General features: G+C 36.7%; 1 protein-coding gene and 1 pseudogene across 1 annotated transcript; one reads left to right on the plus strand and one right to left on the minus strand.

Annotated features, from left to right (window-relative positions):
• The first annotated feature begins 763 nt into the window (after positions 1-763).
• Positions 764-1,432, plus strand: LOC145572622 (senescence associated gene 20 pseudogene; annotated as a pseudogene).
• A 3,241-nt stretch (positions 1,433-4,673) lies between these two features.
• Positions 4,674-7,179, minus strand: LOC145572623 (uncharacterized). Its single transcript, XM_081631581.1, has 2 exons — positions 6,838-7,179; positions 4,674-6,552 (listed from the first exon to the last, which is right to left on the minus strand). Exon 2 carries the CDS (start codon positions 6,435-6,437, stop codon positions 4,803-4,805), a length of 1,635 nt encoding a protein of 544 aa, XP_081487707.1. The 5' UTR covers positions 6,438-6,552; positions 6,838-7,179; the 3' UTR covers positions 4,674-4,802.
• Positions 7,180-24,954: the final 17,775 nt, after the last annotated feature.

Raw genomic sequence — 24,954 nt, forward strand, 5'->3', positions numbered from 1 at the left:
AAAATTAAACAGTCAACTAGGGAGTATAATAAAGTGACAGGCTGGAATGTGGATGTTACATGAAGCCGTGTAGAAAAGTATCGATGCGTCAAGTGGACAAGTTAAGCCAACGTCCAATTCTCCACAATTGGGTTTATCTAGTGTCGGTCTTTGCTCAAATTTGATCAATTGATCCCACAAGAAGCCGAAAATTATTGTATAGAATGCATGTATCGTAATTATAAGAACTTAATTCCCCATAATTACACTAGAACAATTATAAACAGAGATATTATGTACTTATATTATTATATGTTATTTGTTAATTATGATTGTTAGAATTTATATCGAATCTTTGCTAATGTAAGGACAAAAGTTTTGATTGATAGAATAAACTTTGATTAACAAAAAACCGTTTCAATCACCAATCCAAAGATAGTAAGGACTTTGAAGCAAGGCATTTGTTTATTTTGTTTAATACATTTTTCTAAATGAAAAGTAGTTATCCACTAAAGATATTATTATAATCAATACTGTAATAGCACCAATTTTTATATTGGGGAAAAAAGAAAATTAAAATAAAGATCAAGTTATAATAATTTAAATAATTTAGTGTTATTCGTTTATGTTTATTAGTTTACATTAAGAGATGGAGAAGTGGGGCATGCGATCTCAACTTTGCTACCAATAGTGGGACATCAACCCCAATTTCCTAGCCCCTTCCCTTTAAAATTATGGGTATAAATAGAGGTCCAAATTTCTATTCAGTATATCCATGCACATTATAAATTTATAACTTCCTTTGATCCTACTTTTGCACTTGTATTATCAAACCCCTCCAACAACAACAAAAACAACCCTTAACATGTCAAAAAATACACAAAATGAGTCTAATATAGCTATGGTGCAAGACTTCTACAATGCACTTACAAAAGGAGATGGAGAATGTGTCACAAAACACTTGGCAAGTGACTTGGAGTGGTGGTTTCATGGGCCGCCTCAATGCCAACACATGAGGCGTGTGTTGACAGGTGAGTCGGCCACGCCCGAGTTTCAATTCGAGCCCCGGTCCATCATGACCCTCGAGGAAGACCGGGTCATCGCCGAGGGGTGGGAAGGAACCCACTCTTATTGGGTACATGTTTGGACCCTAAAAGGTGGGCTCATCACACAATTTAGAGAATACTTTAATACATGGCTCACCGTAAAAGACCTTAGGCCCCATAAAAGTGGGTGGAAAATTAGGCCAGTGAACCAGAAAGAGACCCTTTGGCAGAGCCAAATGTTTGGGCGCAGTGGTACTCGGTCCATGCCTGGCCTTGTGCTTGCTATTTGATCTTCTAATTAAGTTCTTAGCTTATTTTAATGTAACATAAGCTAGTTAATTAGCTGTCTATTTTGGCTGTGAATATATTTTCTTATGATGTGAATGAATAAATTACCTGTTACTTTTTTTTTTTTTTTTTTTTTTTTTTTTTTTTTTTTTTTTTTTTTTTTTTTTTTGAGGAAGCGTTTAATATGGTATACAATGACAGTTATATAGCCTTTTTTGTTTGTTGCAAAACTGACAAGTTAGCAGAAGTTAATCTAAGATAATTTAAGTAACCCTACATAAGTACAGTAAGATGGTTTTTTTTAAAAAGTACTCGTACAATAAGATGGTTAAAAACAAAAAAAAAGTACAATAAGATACGAGTAGCTTTATTATTGCAATCTGCATATATGCATCAAATCTCTAATTAGATATTGCAGGCGGGTGTATAGTGCTCACTGTGCACCATAATGACAATCCAAATAAAAAAAAAAATCATACATCTTTTCCTCTAGCAAAATTAACATAAGTAATACTTTTGTATGTAACACATAAGAAAATGAATTTGTATGTACATCTTTTCTTTATCTAAATTCAGGGGCTGTCGAACTCCTAACCTTGATAATTTTATAAAACTTATCAAGGGGTATATTTGTAATTGCATAGTAACACCTACCTTGTTTACTTAATAGCTTAAGGGGTATATTTGTAATTTCATATTTGCCGTTTTTGTTTTATTATCATTTTATAATACAAAAGTTCTTTTTATTTTCATTTTAGGTTAGGTCCCGTGCCACGCACGGTTATTTTAATTACTCTATATGTTTTTTTAACAGATTAATTTCTCCGTATTCAATGTTATTTTTAATTAAGAGAGTCACAAATATCTTTTTTTTTTCTACGGTTTAATAAAATGAAAAGAGCGTATTATGTTAGACTATTTAATGCGTCAAAAAATTTTGGACAATCTACAAAAGAAATAAATAAGAAGAGTGCAGTTCATTTATGTATTGAATTAATTTATAATTTTGATAAATTTCTCAATTTTTATAGTATAGTGTTTTCTATATTATAAATAAAATTTTTTGTAAATGGGTTAATGTATATTCAATCGAGATTATATTATAAGAAATATTCCATCAGAATTACACTGTGTTATAAATGATTATTTATTTCCTTATTAATCCATAGTTATTAATTGCATATCAATATAAGAAAGGTAAATATTTTTGCTCATATATATTTTTGACAAATACAAACTTTTTTCAAAATAATTTCCTTAAATAAAAAAAATTATTTAAGGAAAAAAAAAACTAAAGACACACCAGAATCTGACACGGAATCTGACACGTGTCATTACTGGTGTGTCTTTTAGTATATAGTTATTATATTATTGATTTGCCACTTGATAAACTTATCATTGTTAGGAGTTAGGAATTTTCCCTCTAAATACAAATGTACATACAAATTCATTTTCATTACCATTTATCAAATAGACCACAAGTAAGATGAGATCGTGAATGGTTGAAGTTGTCTAGTTGTCTTGCCACCGTCAAAGCAGCAAAGCAGGCAAGTTAAGGTACTTAAACCAGTACTCAGACTCTCAGAGTACGTTTTTCTATATCAGACAGAAAAACCACATCTCTGCCTTCTCCATAAATGTGGTAGTAAAAGGGTAAGGATTTTAATTCTGCCAAAAATAATTCAGCAATTGCTAATTCAACTCATATAAAACAATTGTACAACCCCCTTGAATATGTGGACACCAAGATAAGCAGTGTTTCGAGAAAAGACAGATAAAATCAAGAGTAATTACAAAAGTATGTATGTCGGTATACGCTTATATACCATTCAAATGGGACTATTGAACCTTTCTAACAACACTTGTTCATAAACCAGATATTTCAGATTTAAAGGGATTTTTAGTAGAGTTGGCAATCATGTGGTGCCATGTCCGCATTCGTATTTGGAGAAAAATAGGTTGGGAAATTACAACACTAACTTGACTCATTTAGTTAAATGTATAGTGTAGTATTAACCCATCAAATTAAACATGTCGAAAACTTGTGACACTAGCATGGTTTTTCAATGTCCAATTCATATCATATTGCCAACTTATATGGAATAAGGATTATTAAATAGAGTTAGTCTCGTTCAAAAGATTTGTTAACAATTCCATAAATTATTGGCTAATTTCTTGGGCCCAAGTTAAATTGTGTTAGTTTCAGGTTAGAAATCTAAACACCAACCCATCCTATCTAATTAAAGAATAATGTTATATGCAGCCCTTGAATTGTGTCACACTTCCTGCTTAATCTTACAAGATGAGTAAAATGGAGAACTCGGGGGGGGGGGGGGGGGGGGGGGGGGGGATGACAAGGGCCCCGACAGGCCTACAATGGATGAGCCAAGGGGAAGGTGAGCAAAACGAACTAGATGAAGCCTGGGTAGACCAAACTGATGATATGAGATCCCAGACACTGATTTACTGAAACTGGTACAGAAAGATGGGTCACTACTCACTTGGACCATTGGATGAGAAACGGGGTGCAGGTCCAAGAGATTTGCAAGGTGCTGTTACAGGAAGATGAATAAGGGTCTAGAATGGGGGAAGATTAATTTGGCTTTGAGGAGAACAGCCAAGCCTTTTCGTGGTTGAAGTTGCAAACAGAGGATCTGCAAAAGCTAAACAACGTCAACTAGCAAATGGAATTTGCCAAAATTGGATATTATTGTGCCAGGTATGAGCTAAATTTCAAGAACTTTTGGTGCCAGCAAATTGCATAAGTATAAACGAAAATGAAAGGTTCATCCCTGAAGCAGTCTCCCTAACAAGAATGAATGGGTCTGACCTTAAAGCAACACTTATGATTAAATTCTAACGATACGAACTCAAACCACGCGTGCAAGTGACTAGTATCAAGTTCAGTCATGCAGCAATTTGCGAATATTCCAGAAAATAAATTTTGAGCTAATTAAACAGAGAAAATTGTTGGAGTAGGAAAGAACATAATGTTTGACAGTTATGAGAAACCTTGAGTATTACTGTTAGTTACTACAAGTCATAAAACTAAATAATTATACAATGTTCCCCGGTATGCATCGATCAAACTACCAGCAATTATAAAATCACCTGCAGAGGAAGCATTTCCTTTCTGCAATTATACAATGTTTTCTGTATGCACCGATCAAACTACCAGCAAAAAATGGTCACACTGAGAACGTTTAGTAAAGGAGTAATAATCACTTCATCTCACAAAAAAAGCTGCACGAATAGGAAAGGTATGTTAATAGCTAGGAAAATGAGGTTCAAGAAATTGCAATAAAAATTAAAGATCAACTAAATTCAGCTATATCTTCCTGGCCAGATACTTACTTCGGACATGGAATTCTCCCTTTGCAAGCAGCAAAAACCATGCATTCTAAAGATAGGAAAAGTATATGGCTGAAAAGTTGGTTTCTCATTACTATAGACATCAGATATTTGAATCAAATCCAGTTCAATCTTACTTCATACTTCCCTATGATCCTCGACTTCCATTCTCATTGTCGCTGGGTTAGGCGGCATCATAGTTTCGTTCATCAATACAGAAGGTTCAATCTTGGATGAACCAGAATTTAACCAAAATGAGGTGTTCAAATCAGACATGGATTGAGTACCAGACCTACCAGCACTACCTTCACGAGGTAATGGGGTAAGAATAGAATGGCTGTCAAATCCATTCTTATTGTAAATTCTTTCTTCCACTGTCTCATAGAAATCTGCAGTTCGGACTTCCTGGGCCAGAGAACACCAGCAGCAACAGAGCCACTGAACACAATCTGCAACATTTGGTTTTCCAAAACACATATTATTTGGTGGCAGGTTGAATCGTTTTCTCATTTGAATCCGCCAGAACCCTCCATAAAGCAATCCAAATACACAAAGTGCAATACCAGTAATGCCCAAAATCCCTCTTACTGTTTCATTATCAATGTTGGCAGCAGCCAAGTTAAAGATCCAAAAGGGGGCCATGCAGAAAAGGAGAAATGTTGCTATGTGAACATACATATTTCCAAAACCAAGCCTTTCCAAATTCCAACCAAAAATACAGAAGCAGCAGAAAATTGAGATATATGCCACAAAAAAATCTTCCCATAAGCTAAACAGACCTCCTTTCCACTCAGGTTTGTTCTCAACAACCCCTCTTTCATCTCGGGTTAAAAATGCATATTTTTTCTCCAAGGATTGCCTCCTCAACTGTTTAGGTGCTTCCTCATCAGCATCACATTCATAGTCCTTCCCAAGAGGGCTAAGAACACAGTACAATCCTGCGACTGCAGGAGCAGCTATGGCAAATGTTATGCAAACACCAACTCCAATTAGTGGCCGCTCAGATCTTCTATAACCCAAATTAAGGCCGCATAAAGCATATTGAGCAAAGCAATTAACGTGAAGCAAAATAATCACAACCATCATGTGTGCCCGTTCATTAGGTTTAGCAGTCCCGTTCTTGCAATAAGTCTTCCTTAGCACTGATATATCATCCGACTTCCACCTACACAAAAGCACCAAATGGTAGAACCTCTTTGGATGTTGATAAAGACACATAAGTGTGAAGAGGGCATTGATAATCTGGTTATTAACCTCGAACCACTCATCCCTCTGTGATTTCTTTGGCAAAATATGATTTAACATTCCTGTCATCACAAGAAACAGAATTGCACCAGACACAGCAACACAAACTATCCACAAAAGGAGGACCATATTCAACGGTCTCTTAACCCACTCTTTGCACATCCGCCTCACAGAAGGCCAATCAACTTTACTAGACATTACATCTTTGAAACGTTTTCTAAGACCTTGCATAACAGGAGCATTACTCGAGAGCTCATCCTTGTCCTCAGATATCCTTAAAAACCCAGCAGAGGGAGAACCCCGTTTCCCTTTCGGACTGACTTTTAGTAACTTCAATCTGCTAGAGAGACTATTAGGATTTTCGACGAATCCCCTTGGTGATTTTTCATCACTTAGTAGTCCTTTCCTAGATGTTGAAACTTGCAAAGACACATGATTCTTTGAATTATTACCCCCATTTAAGGTCTCACAGTCACCTAAGTAGCTCAAATTAGACCCAGAACCTCCTTCATTTCCAGTTGAAACCATTACAAATTCTTCAAAAATTCCACAAGCTTTATAATTTTCTTTATCCACCTTTCAATGTACCATAATAAACAACCAATGGTTCAAGAACTTAACTTGATTACCCAGATAGCAATACCTACAATAACCCACAAAAGAAACACACCCAAATGGCCAAATGATAAGCAATCCAGAAAACTAATTCAATTGAGCAAATAAATTGAAGCATTTAGTTAAATTATGTGACAGTAAAACCCTAGCTCTTGAATTGAAGCATTTAGTTAAAGGCAAATGTAATACTAACAGAGGTCTACAAAATGGACAACAAACACACACAAACTAAAAAAGGTGCACACCAGTACACCACAATATTCATGAGAATATAATGTAGAAAATGAAATACACATAATGTATTGCAGCTTACCTCAAACTAGCGAGTTTCTTTTGCAGCTCTTGAAAGCAGTATATCTCATATCCTCATGCTAATGAACACCCTGAATCCCGAAAAAATAAGCAAAATCATCAACAAAAGAAGGATGATAATGAACAAATTAATCTGTAATATTTTTCTTAATTATATGTTTAAAATTTTAGTGGAATCTACTAAAGAAAATAGTGTCTAAAAGCAAAAAAGAATTAAAAAAAAAAAAAAAAAGCAGAGAAGTTTCATCACATTGAGCCCACATTGTCAAAATTTGCCTCCTACTAAAAAATTACAAATATTTGAAAAAAAAATTCCTAAAAATAGAACATTATTTGAGAAGACCAAAACAGGGTAATGCTTGCTAATTTGCTATTGGCTAGCTGCAAAATCCGCTATAAGAAAGAAAATTTGAATATAATACGGAGTAATTTTTTATTTTTTATTAATTTTTGTTTTTTTAGGAAATTTGACTATAATAATTTAATTACTCGTATTTAAAAAAAGTAGACGTGACCTTTTCAAAAATCGAGTTGAATACCCCATTTAAGCTTTTAAGATGTCCGATGAAAAACATTGTTAGTCTCTAGAATATTTTTTAAATCGTTAATCAAAAGTATTATCCAACAGAGGTGTGTTTATATCATTTAATAGTCTACAATTAGGACAAGCATTTCTTGGTTCAATGTTTCCTTTTTCATGATGGTATATTGGTATCAAGACTCTCTACGTTTTTTCGTTGAAGTCAAAACTTTGGTTCAAAGCGTTAGTTTATTTTGGTTATGTCAAAAATACGACTTTTATCCTATTTACTACGTATATACGAAATTCGTATTACAGAGTACTCTGTAATTCATAAATTATTGTTATTAACTTTATTATTTTCTAAGTCCCCAAAATTTTGACTTTGATAGCCAAAAATTAGTTCCAAAATTATCATCCTTAGGCTGTAAACGATTCGAGCCAAGCTGAGTTTTAGTCTATTTGAGCTAAGCTTGATAAAAAATATTTGTGTTCGAACTATCTCGAGCTTGAACAAGGTTTTAAAAATCTTGTTCGAGCTAGGCTCGTTAAAAATTTGGCTTGTTCGAGCTTTGTTCACAAACATACTCGTTTGCATTTCATGTTTAAGTTCGAGCTTAAACGGGTCTAAATCTGGCTTGATTAAATAAACTAGCCGAAATTATCATTAAAAATATGATTTGTTTCAAATTTTAACCCATCACTTAATTTTATATAAGATATTTATATTCTTTCTATAGAAAAATGTAATGACGAATTTTCATGCCTTTATATGATGAAATAATTAGTACTTTTTACAAATATGTATGAATAAAATATTTATAAATTTTCCAAGTTTTAATTGGCCGTGGAAAAACTTATAAATGGACTTAAACGAGTTGTTCATGAACGCTACCGAGTCGAACATGATGTTGTTCGAGCTTTGTTCATTTATTTGACAAGCTTAAGATTTTTGTTCAAGCTTGTTTGTTAGCTTAACAACCGAGTTTTGATCGAGCTTGTTCGCGAGTAGTTCACGAACGTATCAGCTCATTTACACCCCTAATCATCCTATTTTCATTAACATATCCTCCAATTCACAGGAATATTTGTGCAAAATTTGTTTCTCCGGGTAAAGATTGATTTTCTATATACTTTTACTCCGTATTACTTTCTCTATCTGTTTTTTTTCAAACCCTATATTAATTTTCCTTTTCAATGTACTTTTATTAGCTTCTCCATACACTTATACTCCTCATTTAAGTTTCTTAATACCCATGAAAAATGCCTAATAGGATTGGAGTTTCGGGGACGAAAAGAGTATTATTAACTACGAGTATTATATATGGTCAAAATTGTACGTTTCATAAGCATAAAATTCAAAACACTGCATGCATCAAAAATAAAGGAAATAACAATCTTTGTTTATAACTTCTCATTCATAGTGTTTAGACCCGTGCAATAGCTTTTGTTCAAAATTAAAGAGCGTCTTGAATCTTTTTAATTTTCTTTCTTTTTTTTTTTCAAAAAAAAAAAAAAAAAAAAAAAAACATACTTCGTAGTTATTTGGGCTAAGTAGTCAAATTGCTATGAGCGCTAGCATCCTCATTGTGGTTGACTGGTTGGTAAATAAACTCTAGAATCCCTTTGTCTCTAAGGGCGTGAGATGTACTAGAACCAAAATAGGAATGGTTCTACGGTTCTACCTTCCTATTTGTTAGGAAGATATTCCTTGCCTTTCTCATTGATTTGCAATGTATAAATACAATCCTATTCTAAGTAATTACAATCTAGGAAATCATATACTCTCTAGGGAAGAATATACAACTATTAATGTATCAACCTAGGGAATAATGTGTACATTGCATCTAACAATACATTGTATCTAATATACCCCCGTAGTCAAAGCGGGAGGTAATCGAACGCTGAGGCTATCACGAAAGTCTTCGAATAGAAGTTGCGGAAGTCCCTTAGTAAAAATGTCAGCCACTTGATAACGAGAGGGAATGTGAAGTACTCGGACTTGCCCTCGAGTGACTTTTTCACGAACGAAGGGGATGTCCATTTCAATGTGTTTGGTGCGTTGGTGTTGAACTGGATTTCCGGTGAGGTAAACCGCACTCACATTGTCACAATAGACCACGGTGGCTTTCTTGATGGGGCAACGGAGCTCAAGTAGGAGATTGCGTAGCCAGCAGGACTCGACTACCACGTTTGCCACACCCTATATTCGGCTTCAGCACTTGATCGAGACAAGGTGGGTTGCCTTTTTGCCGACCAAGAAATTAAGTTGTCCCCAAGAAAAATGCAATAGCCGGAGGTGGAGCATCTCGTGTCTGGGCAACCACCCCAATCGGCGTCGGTGTAGGATAGAAGACCCGAGAGAGATGATGGGTACAAGTGTAGACCAAGCTTCAAAGTACCTTGTAGATATCGCAAAATGCGGTGAAGGGCTTGCATATGTTCCTTGCGAGGATCATGCATGAAGAGGCATACTTGTTGAACGGCATAGGAGATATCGGGGCGGGTAAAAGTCAAATATTATAGAGCACCCGCCAAGCTTCGGTATAGAGTAGGGTCCTCGGTTGGTGGGCCGCAAGTAGCACTTAATTTTGCCTTGGTGTCGACAGGGGTGGATGATGGCTTGCAAGAAGACATGTTGGCTCTAGCTATGATATCCTATGTTTGTTGAGATAGAAATATTCCGTTGCTATGGTGTGTGACCGAAATTCCAAGGAAGGAGTTAAGTATGCCAAGGTCCTTCATTGCGAACTCCGAATTTAATTTGGACATAATAGACTTGCGAAGAGTGTCGGATGATGCAGTGAGGATGATGTCATCAACATAGAGAAGGATGCCGGCCACTTGTTTGCCATGACAATATATGAAGAGAGAGTGGTCGGACTTGCTATGAATAAACCCAAGAGTGGACACAAAAGTAGCAAATCGGTGATACCAAGCCCGAGGAGCTTGCTTGAGGCCATAGAGAGCTTTATTGAGGAGGCAAACATGGCCCGGTTTATTTTTGTCACGAAAACCGGGTGGTTGATGCATGTATACGGTCTCTTCAATATCACCATTCAAGAATGCATTTTTAACGTCCATTTGATGAATGGAACAAGCTTTAGACAAGGCGATGCTAAGAACGGTGCGAGTGGTTGCCGGTTTGACTAACGGGCTAAAAGTTTCATCACAGTCAACTCCAACCTGTTGGTTCCTACCATTAACAACAAGTCGGGCTTTATGCCTCTCAAAAACACCGTTAGCATCTCTCTTGTGGCGATAAAGCCACATACAAGGAATAATATTTGCATCACGAGGACGAGGGACCAACTCCCACGTCTCATTATTAATTAGAGCATTGTATTCCTCAAGCATGGCATTTTTCCAATTATGGTCTCCAAGTGCTTTGATAGGATTAGTGGGGAGAGGAGAGGGAGTAGAAGTGGTGTGGAGATTAAAGTGGCGTTTGGGCTTAAATATCCCATGTGAGCTTCTAGTAGCCATTTGAGGAGAGAGAGATGGATTAGGATTTTGAGTGGGCTGATGATTGGAAATGGGCCTTGGAGAAGTAGCAGCATCATGGTGGAGAGGAGGGGAGACGGGCTGGGCCTCGTTGGGGGGAGAGTGAGGGAGCCGTGAGTTTGGGGAGAGATGAGGAGAGTGGGCTTCAGGGGGGTAAAATGGTTTGGGCCGTGGGGTGTGTTTGGGCCGTGGGAGTGGGGTGGGCTGCTGTAGGAGGAGTTTGTGAGTGTAAGTGATGTAGAATAGTAGGGGAAAGGCCATGTTCAAGAAATTCATAAGTGTTGGCAGTGGGAGTGTGGATTTTTGAGAAGGGGAATTGAGTCTCATCGAATAGTACATGACGAGAGATGAATATTTTGTTGGTGGACATGTCATAGCATTTGTATCCTCGATGATTAGGAGGGTAACCCAAAAACACACAAGGGGTGGATCGAGCTTGGAGTTTATTGATAGAAGTAGAGGGGAAAAGTGGGTAGCAAAGGCACCCGAAAACTCTAAGATGTGAGTATGATGGATCTTTGTGGTAGAGAATTTTTGTGGGGGGGTTGAGTCCAATGGTTTTAGAGGGGAGGATGTTATGTAAATAGGTGGCCATTTGTAGAGCATGGTGCCAAAAGGAGGGAGGCATGGAGGAATGAGCAAGTAGGGTACGAACCATGTTGTTTATTGTTCGGATTTTTCTCTCGGCTTTCCCATTTTGAGAGGAAGTGTGGGGGCAAGAGAAGCGAAAGAGCATACCATTTTGTTCACAAAAGGATCGAAAAGGACCATTATCATATTCTCTACCATTGTCACACTGAAAACATTTAATCTCACGTTCAAATTGTGTTTTAGCATATGCACGAAATTGAAGAAAATAAGAATGAACTTGAGATTTCTTGCATATAGGAAAAGTCCACAAAAAATTGCTAAAATCATCCAAAAATAATACATAGTAAAGATGCCCTCCCGAACTTAATTTAGGTGAGGTCCAAAGATCACTGTGAACGATGTCAAATGGCATAGAAGTACTAGACATAGAAGAATAGAAGGGAAGTTTAACATGTTTTCCAAGAGGGCAAGAAGTACACATGCTAGCATTAGAAATTCTATTACAATCCACAAAATTGTTCTCTTTTAAAGAACGCAAAATATTATTTCCGGGATGCCCTAGTCTATCATGCCATAGAGAAGAAGAAATTGCAGCAAAAGTTGAAGGTGAGGGAGCTTGAGATAAGGCGGTGGTGAGGGGATATAAGTTGCCGGAGCTATCACATCGCATAAGAGTTATCCCCGTCGAAAGGTCCTTCACAGAAAAACCAAACGGGTCAAACTCAATAGAAACCCAATTATCACTAGTGAATTTTCTGACTGAAATTAGATTTTTGATTAATTTGGGTGCATGAAGAACATCATTGAGGGAAAAGGGAGGAAGGGGAGATGGAAGGGAAGCATAACCGACACCATTAATTGGAATACCATGCCCATTGCCAACAATAATATGACGTTGTTTGCTCATATTAAAATAAGACGAGAGAGTACCTTGGTTGGATGTCATGTGAGAGGTGGCGCCGGTGTCCATGTACCACCCGTCATCCGGTGGTGTGAGAGAGAGAGTATGCATTACGGCATCAATATCAGTTGGAGCATAATTCACTATTGAAGGTGCTTGGGCCGAAAATGCTTGTTGTTGTGGGCGTGGGCCAAGGATTCCTTGCTGCCTGTTGCTTGGACCAGAAGAACGAGGCCATGAAGTCGGGTAAGGGCAAGGAGGGGCAACCCATTGTGGCTGAGCCCAAGGTTGGTAGTGAGGCCACGGAGCCCATGGACCCCAGGGCTGCCACTGTTGCTGCTGGTTACGGTGGCCCTGTGGTTGCTGGTTGGTGGTGTGTCCACCACGGTTGTGGCCGTGGTTGCTGTGGCGACCCCTGCCACGACCACCACCCCCCCGGTGGCGACCGCCGCGGTTTCCGCGGTTGTTGCGGTTTGAGTGGTGAGAACCGTCTTGAACGGAGTGAGTTTCACCCTAAAACTGATCGGGGTCATTTGCGGTGGTAAGGAGAGCGGTGCCGGCGGCGAGTGCCTCTGACGCGGCTTGGTTGGAGAGGCGGGATTCTTCAAGAACAAGCATTGATCGAGTTTTGTAGAAGGAGGGTAAGGGCTCGGTTTTTTGGAGAATCGCAGCAACCCCATCAAACGATTTTGGAAGGCCGCGGATTATGGTGAGGATGAGTTGCTGGTTGTTCACCGGAGCATCAACGTCGGCGAGTTGGTCAGAGATAATTTTCACATGTTGACAGTAAGCAGAGACGTCGGAGAAATCTTTCATCTCGACGGTGGAGAGTTGCGCCTCTAATTGTACAACCCTTGTACATTTGTTGTCCTGAAAAATATCCTTCAATCTATCCCAGGCTTGTTTAGCCGTTGAGTTTGGCTCAAGAATTGTGGTGAGGAGGTCGCGAGAGATAGTGCCGTATATCCATTGAAGGACGATAGCATCAAGGCGAGTCCATAGGGCGGCGTCAATGGAGTCGTCTTTCTCATCAGGGGGAATTATGTGGTCAATGACCTCGTAAGCGCGCGCCTGAACCTTGAACAACTCTGCCCACGAAGAGTATAATGGAGTTTTGCTCATCTCCAATGTAATTGGGATAAGAGTTTTGATGTTGGGTACAGCAAGAGCGGGGTGGAATGCAGGAGTTTTTGGTGGGTCAGTGGCGGCCATGGCGGCGGTCAGGCGGCTGATGATTAGAGAGGAAGAGGGAGAGAAGAAGAGGAAGAGAAAAAGACAGAGGAAGAAGGCAGAGGAGATACCATGTTAGGAAGATATTCCTTGCCTTTCTCATTGATTTGCAATGTATAAATACAATCCTATTCTAGGTAATTACAATCTAGGAAATCATATACTCTCTAGGGAAGACTATACAACTATTAATGTATCAACCTAGGGAATAATGTGTACATTGCATCTAACAATACATTGTATCTAATACTATTTCTACTCTTCACTTCAAATTCCTAATTTATTTTCAAACATTAAACTGTTTGCCTAACTTCCTTTATTTCACTCACACTTCTCTCAGAAAAAAAAAAACCCTTAATTTCAATTCAAGGGTTGCTTCGCTTGCTTGCACCTGTTATTGTGCTTCTTTTGTTTGCTATTGTTGTTGTGCTTTGTTTCTTCGTTGGTGGCCCTTTTCAGGTATTAGTCTTCGTTCTTTGTTGGCTGGCTGTATGTCAAATTTTTGAGATTTTGGTTGCCAAATTTTGGGTTTTGGTTGTCAAATTTTATGATTTTGGTTGCCAAATTTTGGGTTTTTGTTGTCAAATTCTAGGCTTTGCAATGCCAAATTGTTGTTGATTTTTATGCTTCAATGTTGCATTGTTGGTATGTAGAATTTGAAGTTTAATTTTCTTTTTGTTTTGTAAAATTAATTAAAAGTAGAAGTGTTACTTCAAATTTTTTTTTGGTCGAATTCATGATTCGCAGTTTAATTGCAATTTTATTTTGGTGTTGATTAATTTTCAATTTTTTTTTTTTGCCAAACAGATGTTGCATCATTGCATGCACTGATCTTGTTTGCTAAGTAGTGGAACGTAAGTTGCCTACTGTTTCTGTACTTTTTCGAATTTTGGGCACACAAACTAGTTATGTTTTGATATTAAATATTACTCCCTTCGTCCCTTAATTAGATTCCTAATTCTAATATTTATTCTTTACATAATAAAGAGAAGTAGGAATCTAATTAATGGACGAAGGGAATAGTTGAAATACTTTTGGAAGTATTCAATCTTATTTCAATAGAGTTCATTGACCAATTTGTAAAGTGCGGCAATTGCACTTGTTTGTGAAGTATGAGCAAATTGTAAATTTCCATTGGAAATAAAGAAGTACAAGTTAAAATGGTGATTAGTGGTGGATCCAGGATTTCCATTTAGGAGTAGCGCATAGTAGTTTAAGAAAACTTCAATTAAAACTGGACTTTATTTAAGGGATTGTGCATATTGAAAAATTCCCCCAAAAACGATTAGCAAAATAATTAACCAAATGATTTTTTTTTTATGCAATGCAATGTGTTAGTACATTTGTGTACTCCTTATTAATTGACAATGTGATTTCGAACATGCATACATTTGACTAAGTACTTATTCAAAAAACAATTACTAAGATATATTATACTACTTATCAAAACTAATTACAATTAAAAAAAAAATTAAAAAAAAAATTAAAAAAAAATGCATAATGGTATGAAGTATCAAATTATTTATTTTTTTAAAAATTAATACTAGTAATTTTGTACCTATTTTCTTACCGGACAATTTGTATCTAACTTATCATAATATAGTTGATAAAATACTCCATATATTGTAAATAATTTGTGAAAATGAAAAACAAATATTTATTGATTAGAGTAATGGAGAAATTTAATTTACTTTTAGGCTTATTGATAGAGTAATGGAGAAAATTAAATTACTTTTAGGCTTATTTTTTTTGGTGGAGGAGTGGGGCAACTTTTAGGCTTATTAATTTTTTTTCTTATGATGAAATTGCTTAGTGTTAGTTTAGATGAACTACTACGAGAGGGGGGGGGGGGTGAATAGTAGTAGGTTCCAATCGCGGAACTTAAGCGGAAATTAAAACAAAATGCAAAAGGAACTTAAAGCACACAACAATTTTACGAGGAAACCATCCAGTGCCTAGCTGGAAGTAAAACCTCGGCCCTATTGGGACTTATAAACAAATTCCACTATAATAGGCAACTCTCCTAGTACAACCTATTACACAGACCTTTGCTTTACAAGTTCCTCCACGGACACTTGCTAATTGATAAGAACCTATCCTATCAGACCTAAGACACACTCAAGCACCTTTTTCGACCCAAGATACACTCAGGTTCCTTTCTCGACCTAAGACACACTCAGGTTCCTTTTTCACACTATGCAACCCAATACACACTCGGGGTGACTCACTACCACTTGAATTTTAGAGAATTCAAACTCTTACACTCAAATGTGAATTTAAGAGAATTCACAATCTCACCCCAAAACCAATTACAACACAAAGACTCACTCTAACACATAAATGGAAAAGCTACACATGAAACCCGAAACCAAAATGATAAAGCTTAAACCTTTGGCAAACTTACTCTTAAGCACTAAGTGGTTTTCACGCTTAAAACTCTCATTTTGCTTCGCTGAATTACTTCTATATTTATAGAGGTTCCTCAGCTCACAACGTAAGGTTTTCGTAAATAAGATAAGTTAAACAGAAACCTGATCTTATCTCTTTAAAATCGAAACCAAAACAGATTTAATTTCGCTTTATTTGAAAACCAAATTTTATCAAATTCGTTTTAGTTAAAAGATAGAATTTTATGAAAAAGATAAAACCGAGTTAAATCAGATTTTAAAGGATAAAATCAAATAAATTCTTTTTCATAAAACTTATAATTATCTTTTACGAATTGATTAGTTTGCTAAGCTTTATTTGATTTCTAATAAGTTCCATGTATAACAACCATTAACATGTTTACATCAATCTACAAAACAAACTTATCTTTTATACAACTATAAGTCATGAAGTCCATCTTTTTCGGTTGATATCTCGATCTTTGCACGGATCCTTGGTTGTTGAGGCTTGCCCCAGCATTACACCAAAACCTAGTCATTACAACCCGTTTTGAAGTTCCTGTTAGGAAACTTCGGGAAGTTCCATTACTGGAACTCTTCTTCTGTCTTTACTTGTCTTCATGGATCTTCTAAAGTTCCTTTTGTCTCAGTTCCTACTTCAGCTCCCAACGCTTACTGAACCTGCAAACATCACAACACTAGAAAATCCTTATTAGATGGAAGTTTGCTCAATTCTCATCATCATCAAAACCTCATAAGGGTCAACACTTAGAAAGGAAAAAAAGACAATGAAAATATGAAGTATTGGATATCGAACCCCTGATGGAGTTACCGCACCACCAAACTTCTAGCAAACCTTACTTTTACCACTGCAACAATGCTTAGCTTCAGAGATAAATATGCAGTTTAAAATATTTGACATTGATGGTGAGTAGTTTGACATAGCATTAGTAGCAAAGGAAAGTAGAGAAAAAATTAAAGAACAAATGAGGTGAAAATAGCAGCAAAGCAAAGTACGTGAAATTGAGTGAAAAAAAGAAAACAATTGGAGGGAAACCCCTAACCATGCTACTTAACAAAGGTTAGTTCATTAAATAAGTTAAACCTCTAATTAACCATAAATCATGCAAGTGATATCATGCTTAGGAAATGATTAGAAGTATAGGATTATATTTTTAAAAAAACTAAGGTACACCACTGGGAAATTAAAAAAGTTCAAACACACCATTGAAAATATTCCATTTCTAATCTAAAACCTAAACCGTTTGCCTAATTCCCTTAAATTTTACTCACCCTTCTCTCAAAAAAAAGAAAAAAAAAACTCCCTTAATTTCAAGGGTTGCTTCGTTTGCTTGCTCCTACTATTGTGATTCTTTAACTTGCTATTGTTGTTGTGCTTTGTTTCTTCGGTGGCAGCCCTCTTCAGACATTCTTCTTTCTTCTACGTTGTCTGAAACATAATCTAAGAATCTAATATGCTCTGAAATATGGCCTAATAATCTTAGTACTGCTTATAAAATATGTTCTGTAATATAAATAATGTGGTATTGTAGTTGTAGGTTCTCTGAAATTAGTGTTATATATCTTAAATATTGGCCTGGTCAGAATTTTCTGGTCTGAAATTAGTATTATTATTGTGATCCTCAAGTGTGAATTTAGGGTCTGTGTTTTCAATAGTAGCTTTACAATAGTATTTTGTTTTTCTCCATGTTGTCAGTGTACGAGGAAATACAAGTTAATCAGGCTGATTCACAACTTGTGCAAATCAGGGGTCAATTTTGTCTTTTCAGTCATAAATTGCAAGGGTACTCTTGTCAAGTTGTCTGCACAAACATAACTTGGCAAACGTTAAGGTTAGTCAAACAAACAGTTATCTTCCCTCAAAAAAAAAAAAAAAAACAAAAACGGAACCTAGAAACCAGAATTCGAAAACCTCACTTCTTCCTTCACGGCACGGCGGCACCTAAAGGTGGGCACGACTCCGGCACGGCCCGACACGGGCACGGGGGTCGGCACGGCACGGCACGGCACGACGGCCCACCTGTGGGTCGTGGGCCGTGCCGTGAACAAAAATCCGGATTCCGGCACGGGCACGGCACGTGGCACGGCGGGTGGCACGGTGACCGGCACGTGGGCCGGCACGCTGGCACGACCCGCCGGCATGGCACGTGGCACGGCCCGGCACGAAGCCAGGCACGGCACGGCACGGCCCGTGCCTTATTATTATTATTATTATTATTATTATTATTATTATTGTATTCTTGGAACTACTTAATTATATAAAAACTATTTTCTATTTTAATTGTGGGTTATTTGGATTGTTGAAATCTGTCTAAGGCGGGATTTGGGCTCTGGACAACGTCGCTCCTAACCTCTCCTACCTGGGATCTCATTGATCCAAGTAATCTACTATTATTATAATTATTTTTAAAAATTTAATTTATATAAGAACTACTTACTAATTAATTCTCATTGATCTCATTGTTGTTAATTGTTACTTTGTTATTGTTAGTTGTGTTATTATTATTAATTAATCATGGCATCAAACCCGAACGTTATTATTAATTAGTGTGTCGGGAAGAGTTCTAGACGATAGAAGAACAAGACTAAAACCCGAAACACTTGAAATGTGTGTTTGCTTCAAGGATTGGTTGGATGCCGAAACTCGTTCTCAAGATCGTACTTATGCACAAAACGACGACGATGAAGGAACGTCGACTTCTTTTAGTTCTCATACTTCTCAATCCACTCAATTGGCGGATGAACTTGAACCTCCAGGAGACGAAGACGAAGACGAAGGCGAAGGCGAAGACGAAGACGAAGACGACCAATAATAATTACATGATTACATATTTACATTATACACTATTGTATTCTTTTTGTATTATCGAATTTCGTATTCCGTATAATAAATGAAGTTATTCAATATTCATACACTATTGTACGATTTTTAATTATCATTACTTATTTTGTAATTTTGTATTATTGAATTATCGTACATTCGTACCGGCTACCGTCATATAATAAAATAAGTTATTCTTCAAAATTTTGTATTTTCGGATTATCGCACTCGTATTTTTTTTTATTATATGCATTGTTGTTTTTAATCCGTTTTTTCTATCATTTTTTAAAAAAAAAATAAAAAAAAAATAAGAGTGGCACGGTTTGGCCCGCGGCCCGGCACGGCACGGCCCGCTAGGCACGTGGGCCGTGCCGTGGGCTGGGGTGTGCCGTGCCCCCACCCCGGCACGGCCAGGCACGGCCCGCGGCGGCACGGGCACGGCCCGTGCCCATGTTTAGCGGCACCACAGCCTATGGCAGTTTAAATTGCTGACGCGAATGAAAGGCTTTCCCTAAGGGGTTGATATGGCCCTAATTTACACTCTTTTCTAGTAGGGTGTCTTTTTATTTCGCCGTGAAACGGCCATTATTGAGGAAGAATAGGACGACGGGAAGGATTTTGTGGGTTTAATCGGCAGAAGGCGGAGAGATGGTGGTGGATCTAATGGTGATGGACCAGATGGTGGCTATGGAGCCTATGGTGGTGCTGGTGTGCTGCAGCCTACAGGTGGAAGATTTGAGAAAATGGTTTTAAAAATAAAAATAAAAGAAATTGTAAAAAAAAAAAAAAAACAGACGTTAGTAACAACGTAGCCTTTTAACGTATTAAAAACCAAACAACAATATTTAATTAATTTATCTGGTAAGAGGGGCCCACAAAAGCAACTGATTGACAAAGTTTCGTCAATCAGGCTGATTGCCTGGGGCTCCCCCGTCAGTGAACTACTATTTGGAGCTTAACTTACAATTTAAAGTGATGTATTACAAAGGACAATAATAATGACTTGTAAATGAAAATCATTGAACTCATACTTCTTATTTCATATCCTTTTATTTTTAGGATATCAAGATAAATACGAAGATGGGAAATAGACTCCCTACACTTTGCAATTATTATGCAAATTTAAAGAAGAAATATAATCAATTTGAGGTAGTGATATAGGCAAAAGTTTGTCCGTTATTCAAGGGCCTGTTCACATTTACTGAACTGAGCTGAACTGAATTGAACTGAACTGATTGGAGCTGAACTGAATTGAACTGAACTGATTGGAGCTGAACTGAACTGAATTGAACTGAAATGAATATTTTATGAGAGAGGGAAATTAGGAGCTGAACTGAACTGAACTGATTGGAGTTGAACTGAACTGAACTGAACTGATTGGAGCTGAACTGAACTGAAATTAAGTAAATGTGAACAGGCCCTAGTGTTGGAAAGGACTCCAAAAATTTATATATAGTGCCTAGTGTAATTGTTGAGGTATTAAAGCGGTAAAAAATTGCATATTAGGATGACACCGACTTTAGAAGATGTCTTTTTTCTTACTGGATTGTCCATTAGTGGAAAAATGGTGATTCCCCGGACTAGTCGGAGTATTATGGAACTTTTTAGAGAGGGATGACAAACATATTTATTTGAATTCTATGCAACAAATTGTATTGGATCCACTTAACTCTCTGGATAAAAAGATTAATACCACTCTTGTATGATCGTTTCGACGCATAGTGGTCATTTGTGCTCGACTAACTATGTAGAATATTTGTGCTTGACTAACTATGTAGCATTCATAGCAGCAACATTTATCTACAATGTCATTGAACTCTTTTGTAGAGAATGAAGTGGTAGCCTTTTTGGTATTCCTCGGGCGAATGTATCATTTTTTTATAAGTGGTTCAAATAACCTAAAAAATTTATATTAAAATTATTCATATATGAACAAATTACATGAAACTACGTTGACACATAAAATTATGTGCATTGATACGGAGTAAATGTCAGATTACTCATAATTTTTATAGTATCTTTCTTATATTAAATGATTTAATGTTAAAGAAATCATCTTTTAAATATTTTACCAAATTTAAAAAAAAAAAATAAATTTAAGTGGGTCAATTGATCCTATAATTTTAATCTTATATTCGCTCTTATCCTTTGGTAATGTTAATTTTGTAAAATCTTTTCCATTTCGTTTATGTTTGATATATATTTTTAAAACTTGAACTGTTTTTTTTATACATTTATTTCGTAGGCATTCTATCTATACCACATACCAAAGCTCCAACCTGCCTTAGAAATTGAAGTTAAAATGAAACAAACGACAAGATTGTTGGCTTCAATTTTTTATGCCCTTAAAAATGATTGTCACAATCCAAGGGGGGCTTAAGGACTAAGGTTAAGACGTGAAAATTAAACAAACTTACGGATGCAATAAACCCTCGAAACAAATTTTATTTTTTCAAAGTTTTTATTCTTTTTACAGAATAATTTCCCCTTTTTTTTTTACCTTGTAAAACAAGACATTATTTGGCATCATTATATTTCAATCGCGTTGAGACATGATCAAGTTAAACAGCTCGGATTTGAGAACATGATATCCACGTTATTTTTTACAATGTTGCGGTGAATTATTAACCACATCTTACAGCAAAACAAATTCGAGAGTTTCATGAACATGATGTGTCAGAGATGGAAGATTCTCTTCGATGTATTAAAGTAAAACAAAACAGTGGGTCATGCAAACAAGATTATTTCAAATATTATAAAAAGGAGATTGAGTTGTGGGAGAAGACTCTTGTTGGAGTAGAGCATCTCTTCCTACAACTTCGATCAAGACAATAACTCACATCACAACTATGAGCAAAACAGCATCTCACATCAATCCCCACCCCACGACTCGGCTTAGAGTTGCGAGGGAAGAGGTGCTCTACTCTAGCAAGAGCCTCATCCCACAACTCAATCTCTTTTTTATAATATTTGAAATAATCTTGTTCACATGACCCACTGTTTTGTTTCACTTTAATGCAACTAAGAGAATCCCTCATCTCCAACACATCAAGTCCATGAAAATCTCGAATTTGTATTGCTACACAATGTGGTTGATGATTCACCGCAACATTGTAGAAAAACAATAGGGCTATTAGGTTCAAAACTAAGGTTTAACTTGATCATGCCCCAATGCATTTTGAAGCATAATGTCACAACTCAAGTCCCCACACCCACAAAGGCAGCAGCATCGTCGATTGAGCACTAGGAAACAATTCGGGCTAAGGGAGATGACTATGGGTGCTAGGAAGCACCTTCCCCCTAAAGAGCTTTATGGCACTAAGGGGTTGTTTTCCTAGTTAACACCCAATTTACAGTAACACAATATTGGGCAATTTGGGGGCCAAATGAAGCCCAAACGGGCTGAAACTTAAGGGTCCACTGTTTTTAGGCCCAATAAAGATGGTGATCAAGTCAGATTTTAGAGATGGGCCCTATAACATTCCAGATTGCACTACAAGGTTCGTGAGTCTTCCAGGAGCTTCTAGGTTCTAGAATCTTGTATGGCAATCTTGTATATTCTTTATAAAATAGAGTAGTCTAGATTATTCCGGGACATTGTACATAGATTGATGTAGGTTAGATTTATGTAGAACTCTCTAGATTAGCCATGTTCTAGGACCCTCCATTTGAGGAGGTTAGAACTTTCTGGAGTAGAACACTCTAGGCACTTGGGAGTCCTATAAATAGGGAGCTTCCCCCTCATTTGTAATCCATCCAGACAATTGTAAAGTTCTCTAAAGCAATACAAACCAATCTTTAAGCAAACACTTTGCTTTCTCTCTTGCTTGCATACTTAGCCATTTCCTAGCTTCTATCACTTAACTTTAAAGCATTGTACTTAGCTTTGCTAAGGTACTTGGGGATCATTGACTAGAATTACGAGGGTGATTATGGTAGCATGCGTGCAAGAGACTTGGGGAAATAGTCAGCACGTGACAATTAGGATGCCAAATAATGTCCAGTTTTTTTTGAGGGTGTATCATATCCATAAGTTCTTTTAATTAGCATGTCTTCACGTTAGCCCTTAAGCCCCCATAAGTTGTGGCAATTATTTTTAAGTGCGTCAAAAATTGAAGCCAACGATATTGTCGGTTGCCCCACTTCAACTTCAATTTTCAAGACATGTTGGGGCTTCGGTATGTGGTACAGATAAAATGCCTACGAAAAATGTATCAAAAAAAAAAAAAATTAGTACTGGTAGTCCAAGTTTTAAAAATTATCAAACATAAACGAAATCAAAATGATTTAAAAAAATTTACATTATCCAAATGTTGCCACTAAAGGCTACAACTTCTGCCTACCAAGCATATGAGTCAAACCCTGATTATATGAATTCTACCTAGTTAGCCGAGCATAAATGACCACTACGCGCTATGACGATCATGAATGATCAGCAGAAGAATGACATAAATCTTTTTATTTTTTTGTGGATTAAGTGGATCCAATGTAATTTGTTGTAGAAAATTTAAATAAATATATTTTTTAACCCTCCAAATATTCTATCAAAGGCTCCATGACTAGTCTAAAGACTCATGTTTTACCACGGGTAATTTAGTAAGAAAAAAGACATCTTCTAAAGTCAAGGTCATCCTAACACTAGTCTGTAGACTTAATTTGGTTTTCTTTGCTAATACTTAATTGTGGTTTAGCTTTTGTCAAAAAAAAAAAAAAAAGTCATCCTAATAAGCCATTTCTTTTACTGAAGGAGAACGCATATCCTTTTGTTTTTTCCTCTATCACCTTATAATGCTTCAGTAACTCAACCATTACGCTAAACACCATATATAATTTTAAAAAATCTTTTACATCAAACAAATACAACATTTGAAGAAGCGACCAACCTTTACCTCTATCTGTGACAACTTGATCTATCACTACCTTAATTTTATTATCTTTTTGAGAATGTTTTGCGTAGAACGGACTCACGTGAGACCGGGCTCAGCAACAAAAAGACACGGGTCTTAGAAACCTGATCAAAGCCCGCGCACCAACATTTTATAAAATCGATAATATTGTCTTATTCCCGACTAAAATAGTCTTATTCCTGATAACCCTGACATTATTCTCTCCTTCACCGCTGACCCTCTTCTTCTTCCATGACTACAATATTTTCTCTCTCCTCAACCCTCGGATTTCACATCATCTCTAACAAACTCCTACGTTTCATCATCAATTAACAATTCCACAATAAAATTTCCCAAAATTCAATTAATCAAATTTACCCAAAACCCCCGCAACAAAGCCGCCTCACCAAAATCCTCCTTATCTCGACCATTATCAATAGAATTCCACCTCCCCAAACTTCACAGAGTAGCAGCACGAATCTGGTCATGCTCCAGATCATCTCGAAATTCCGAATTCAAAGCACTGATCGCCAAAGCAAGTTGCATCTGATCATCCTTCATCGCCGGCAAGTCGGGAGGTGTGAGAGAGGAGGCAGAGAATGGTGGAGGATCTGGCTGCCATTGATTGGCGGGAGGAGAGAGAAAGGGGAAGAAGGAGAATGAAGATGGTGGATTTACGTGAGTCCGTCTCACCAAAAACTTTACCTATCTTTTTTCTTCAAATTTGCGTAAAAATTGCAAAGGGTAAGAAGTCTATTTCCCATCCTCGTACTCAACCTGATTTCCTAAAAACAAAAGGGTATGAAATAAAAAGTACGAGTTTAATTATTTTCACTTTGTTTTGTTGTCATGAATTTTTGCAAGTCATTGTTATTGTCAAGCTCTAAATAGTAATACACAGAGAGCATGAAGAAAACAATATATTATTGTAAAGCTACTGTTGAGAACAAATGCCAAGTTTAATACAAACACTAAATTCACACTTGAGGATCACACAACTCTGAACAAAAATTTCTGATCATAATATTAATTTTACACCAGAAAATTCTGACCAATAATTATAATCATAACACTAATTTCATACCACATTTCAGAGCACCTTCAGTACCATATTTCACATTATAGACCATATTTCATAAGCAACACCATAATACTTTTATAAACAGTTTTTACATTGATTATTAGACCATATTTCAAAGCATATGAGATTATTAGATCATGTTTCTGACAACAAAGAAGGAAGAAGAATACTCGAAG

This window comes from Chenopodium album, chromosome 12 (genome assembly GCF_948465745.1).
Source record: "Chenopodium album chromosome 12, dcCheAlbu1.1, whole genome shotgun sequence".
Taxonomy (NCBI): Eukaryota; Viridiplantae; Streptophyta; class Magnoliopsida; order Caryophyllales; family Amaranthaceae; genus Chenopodium; species Chenopodium album.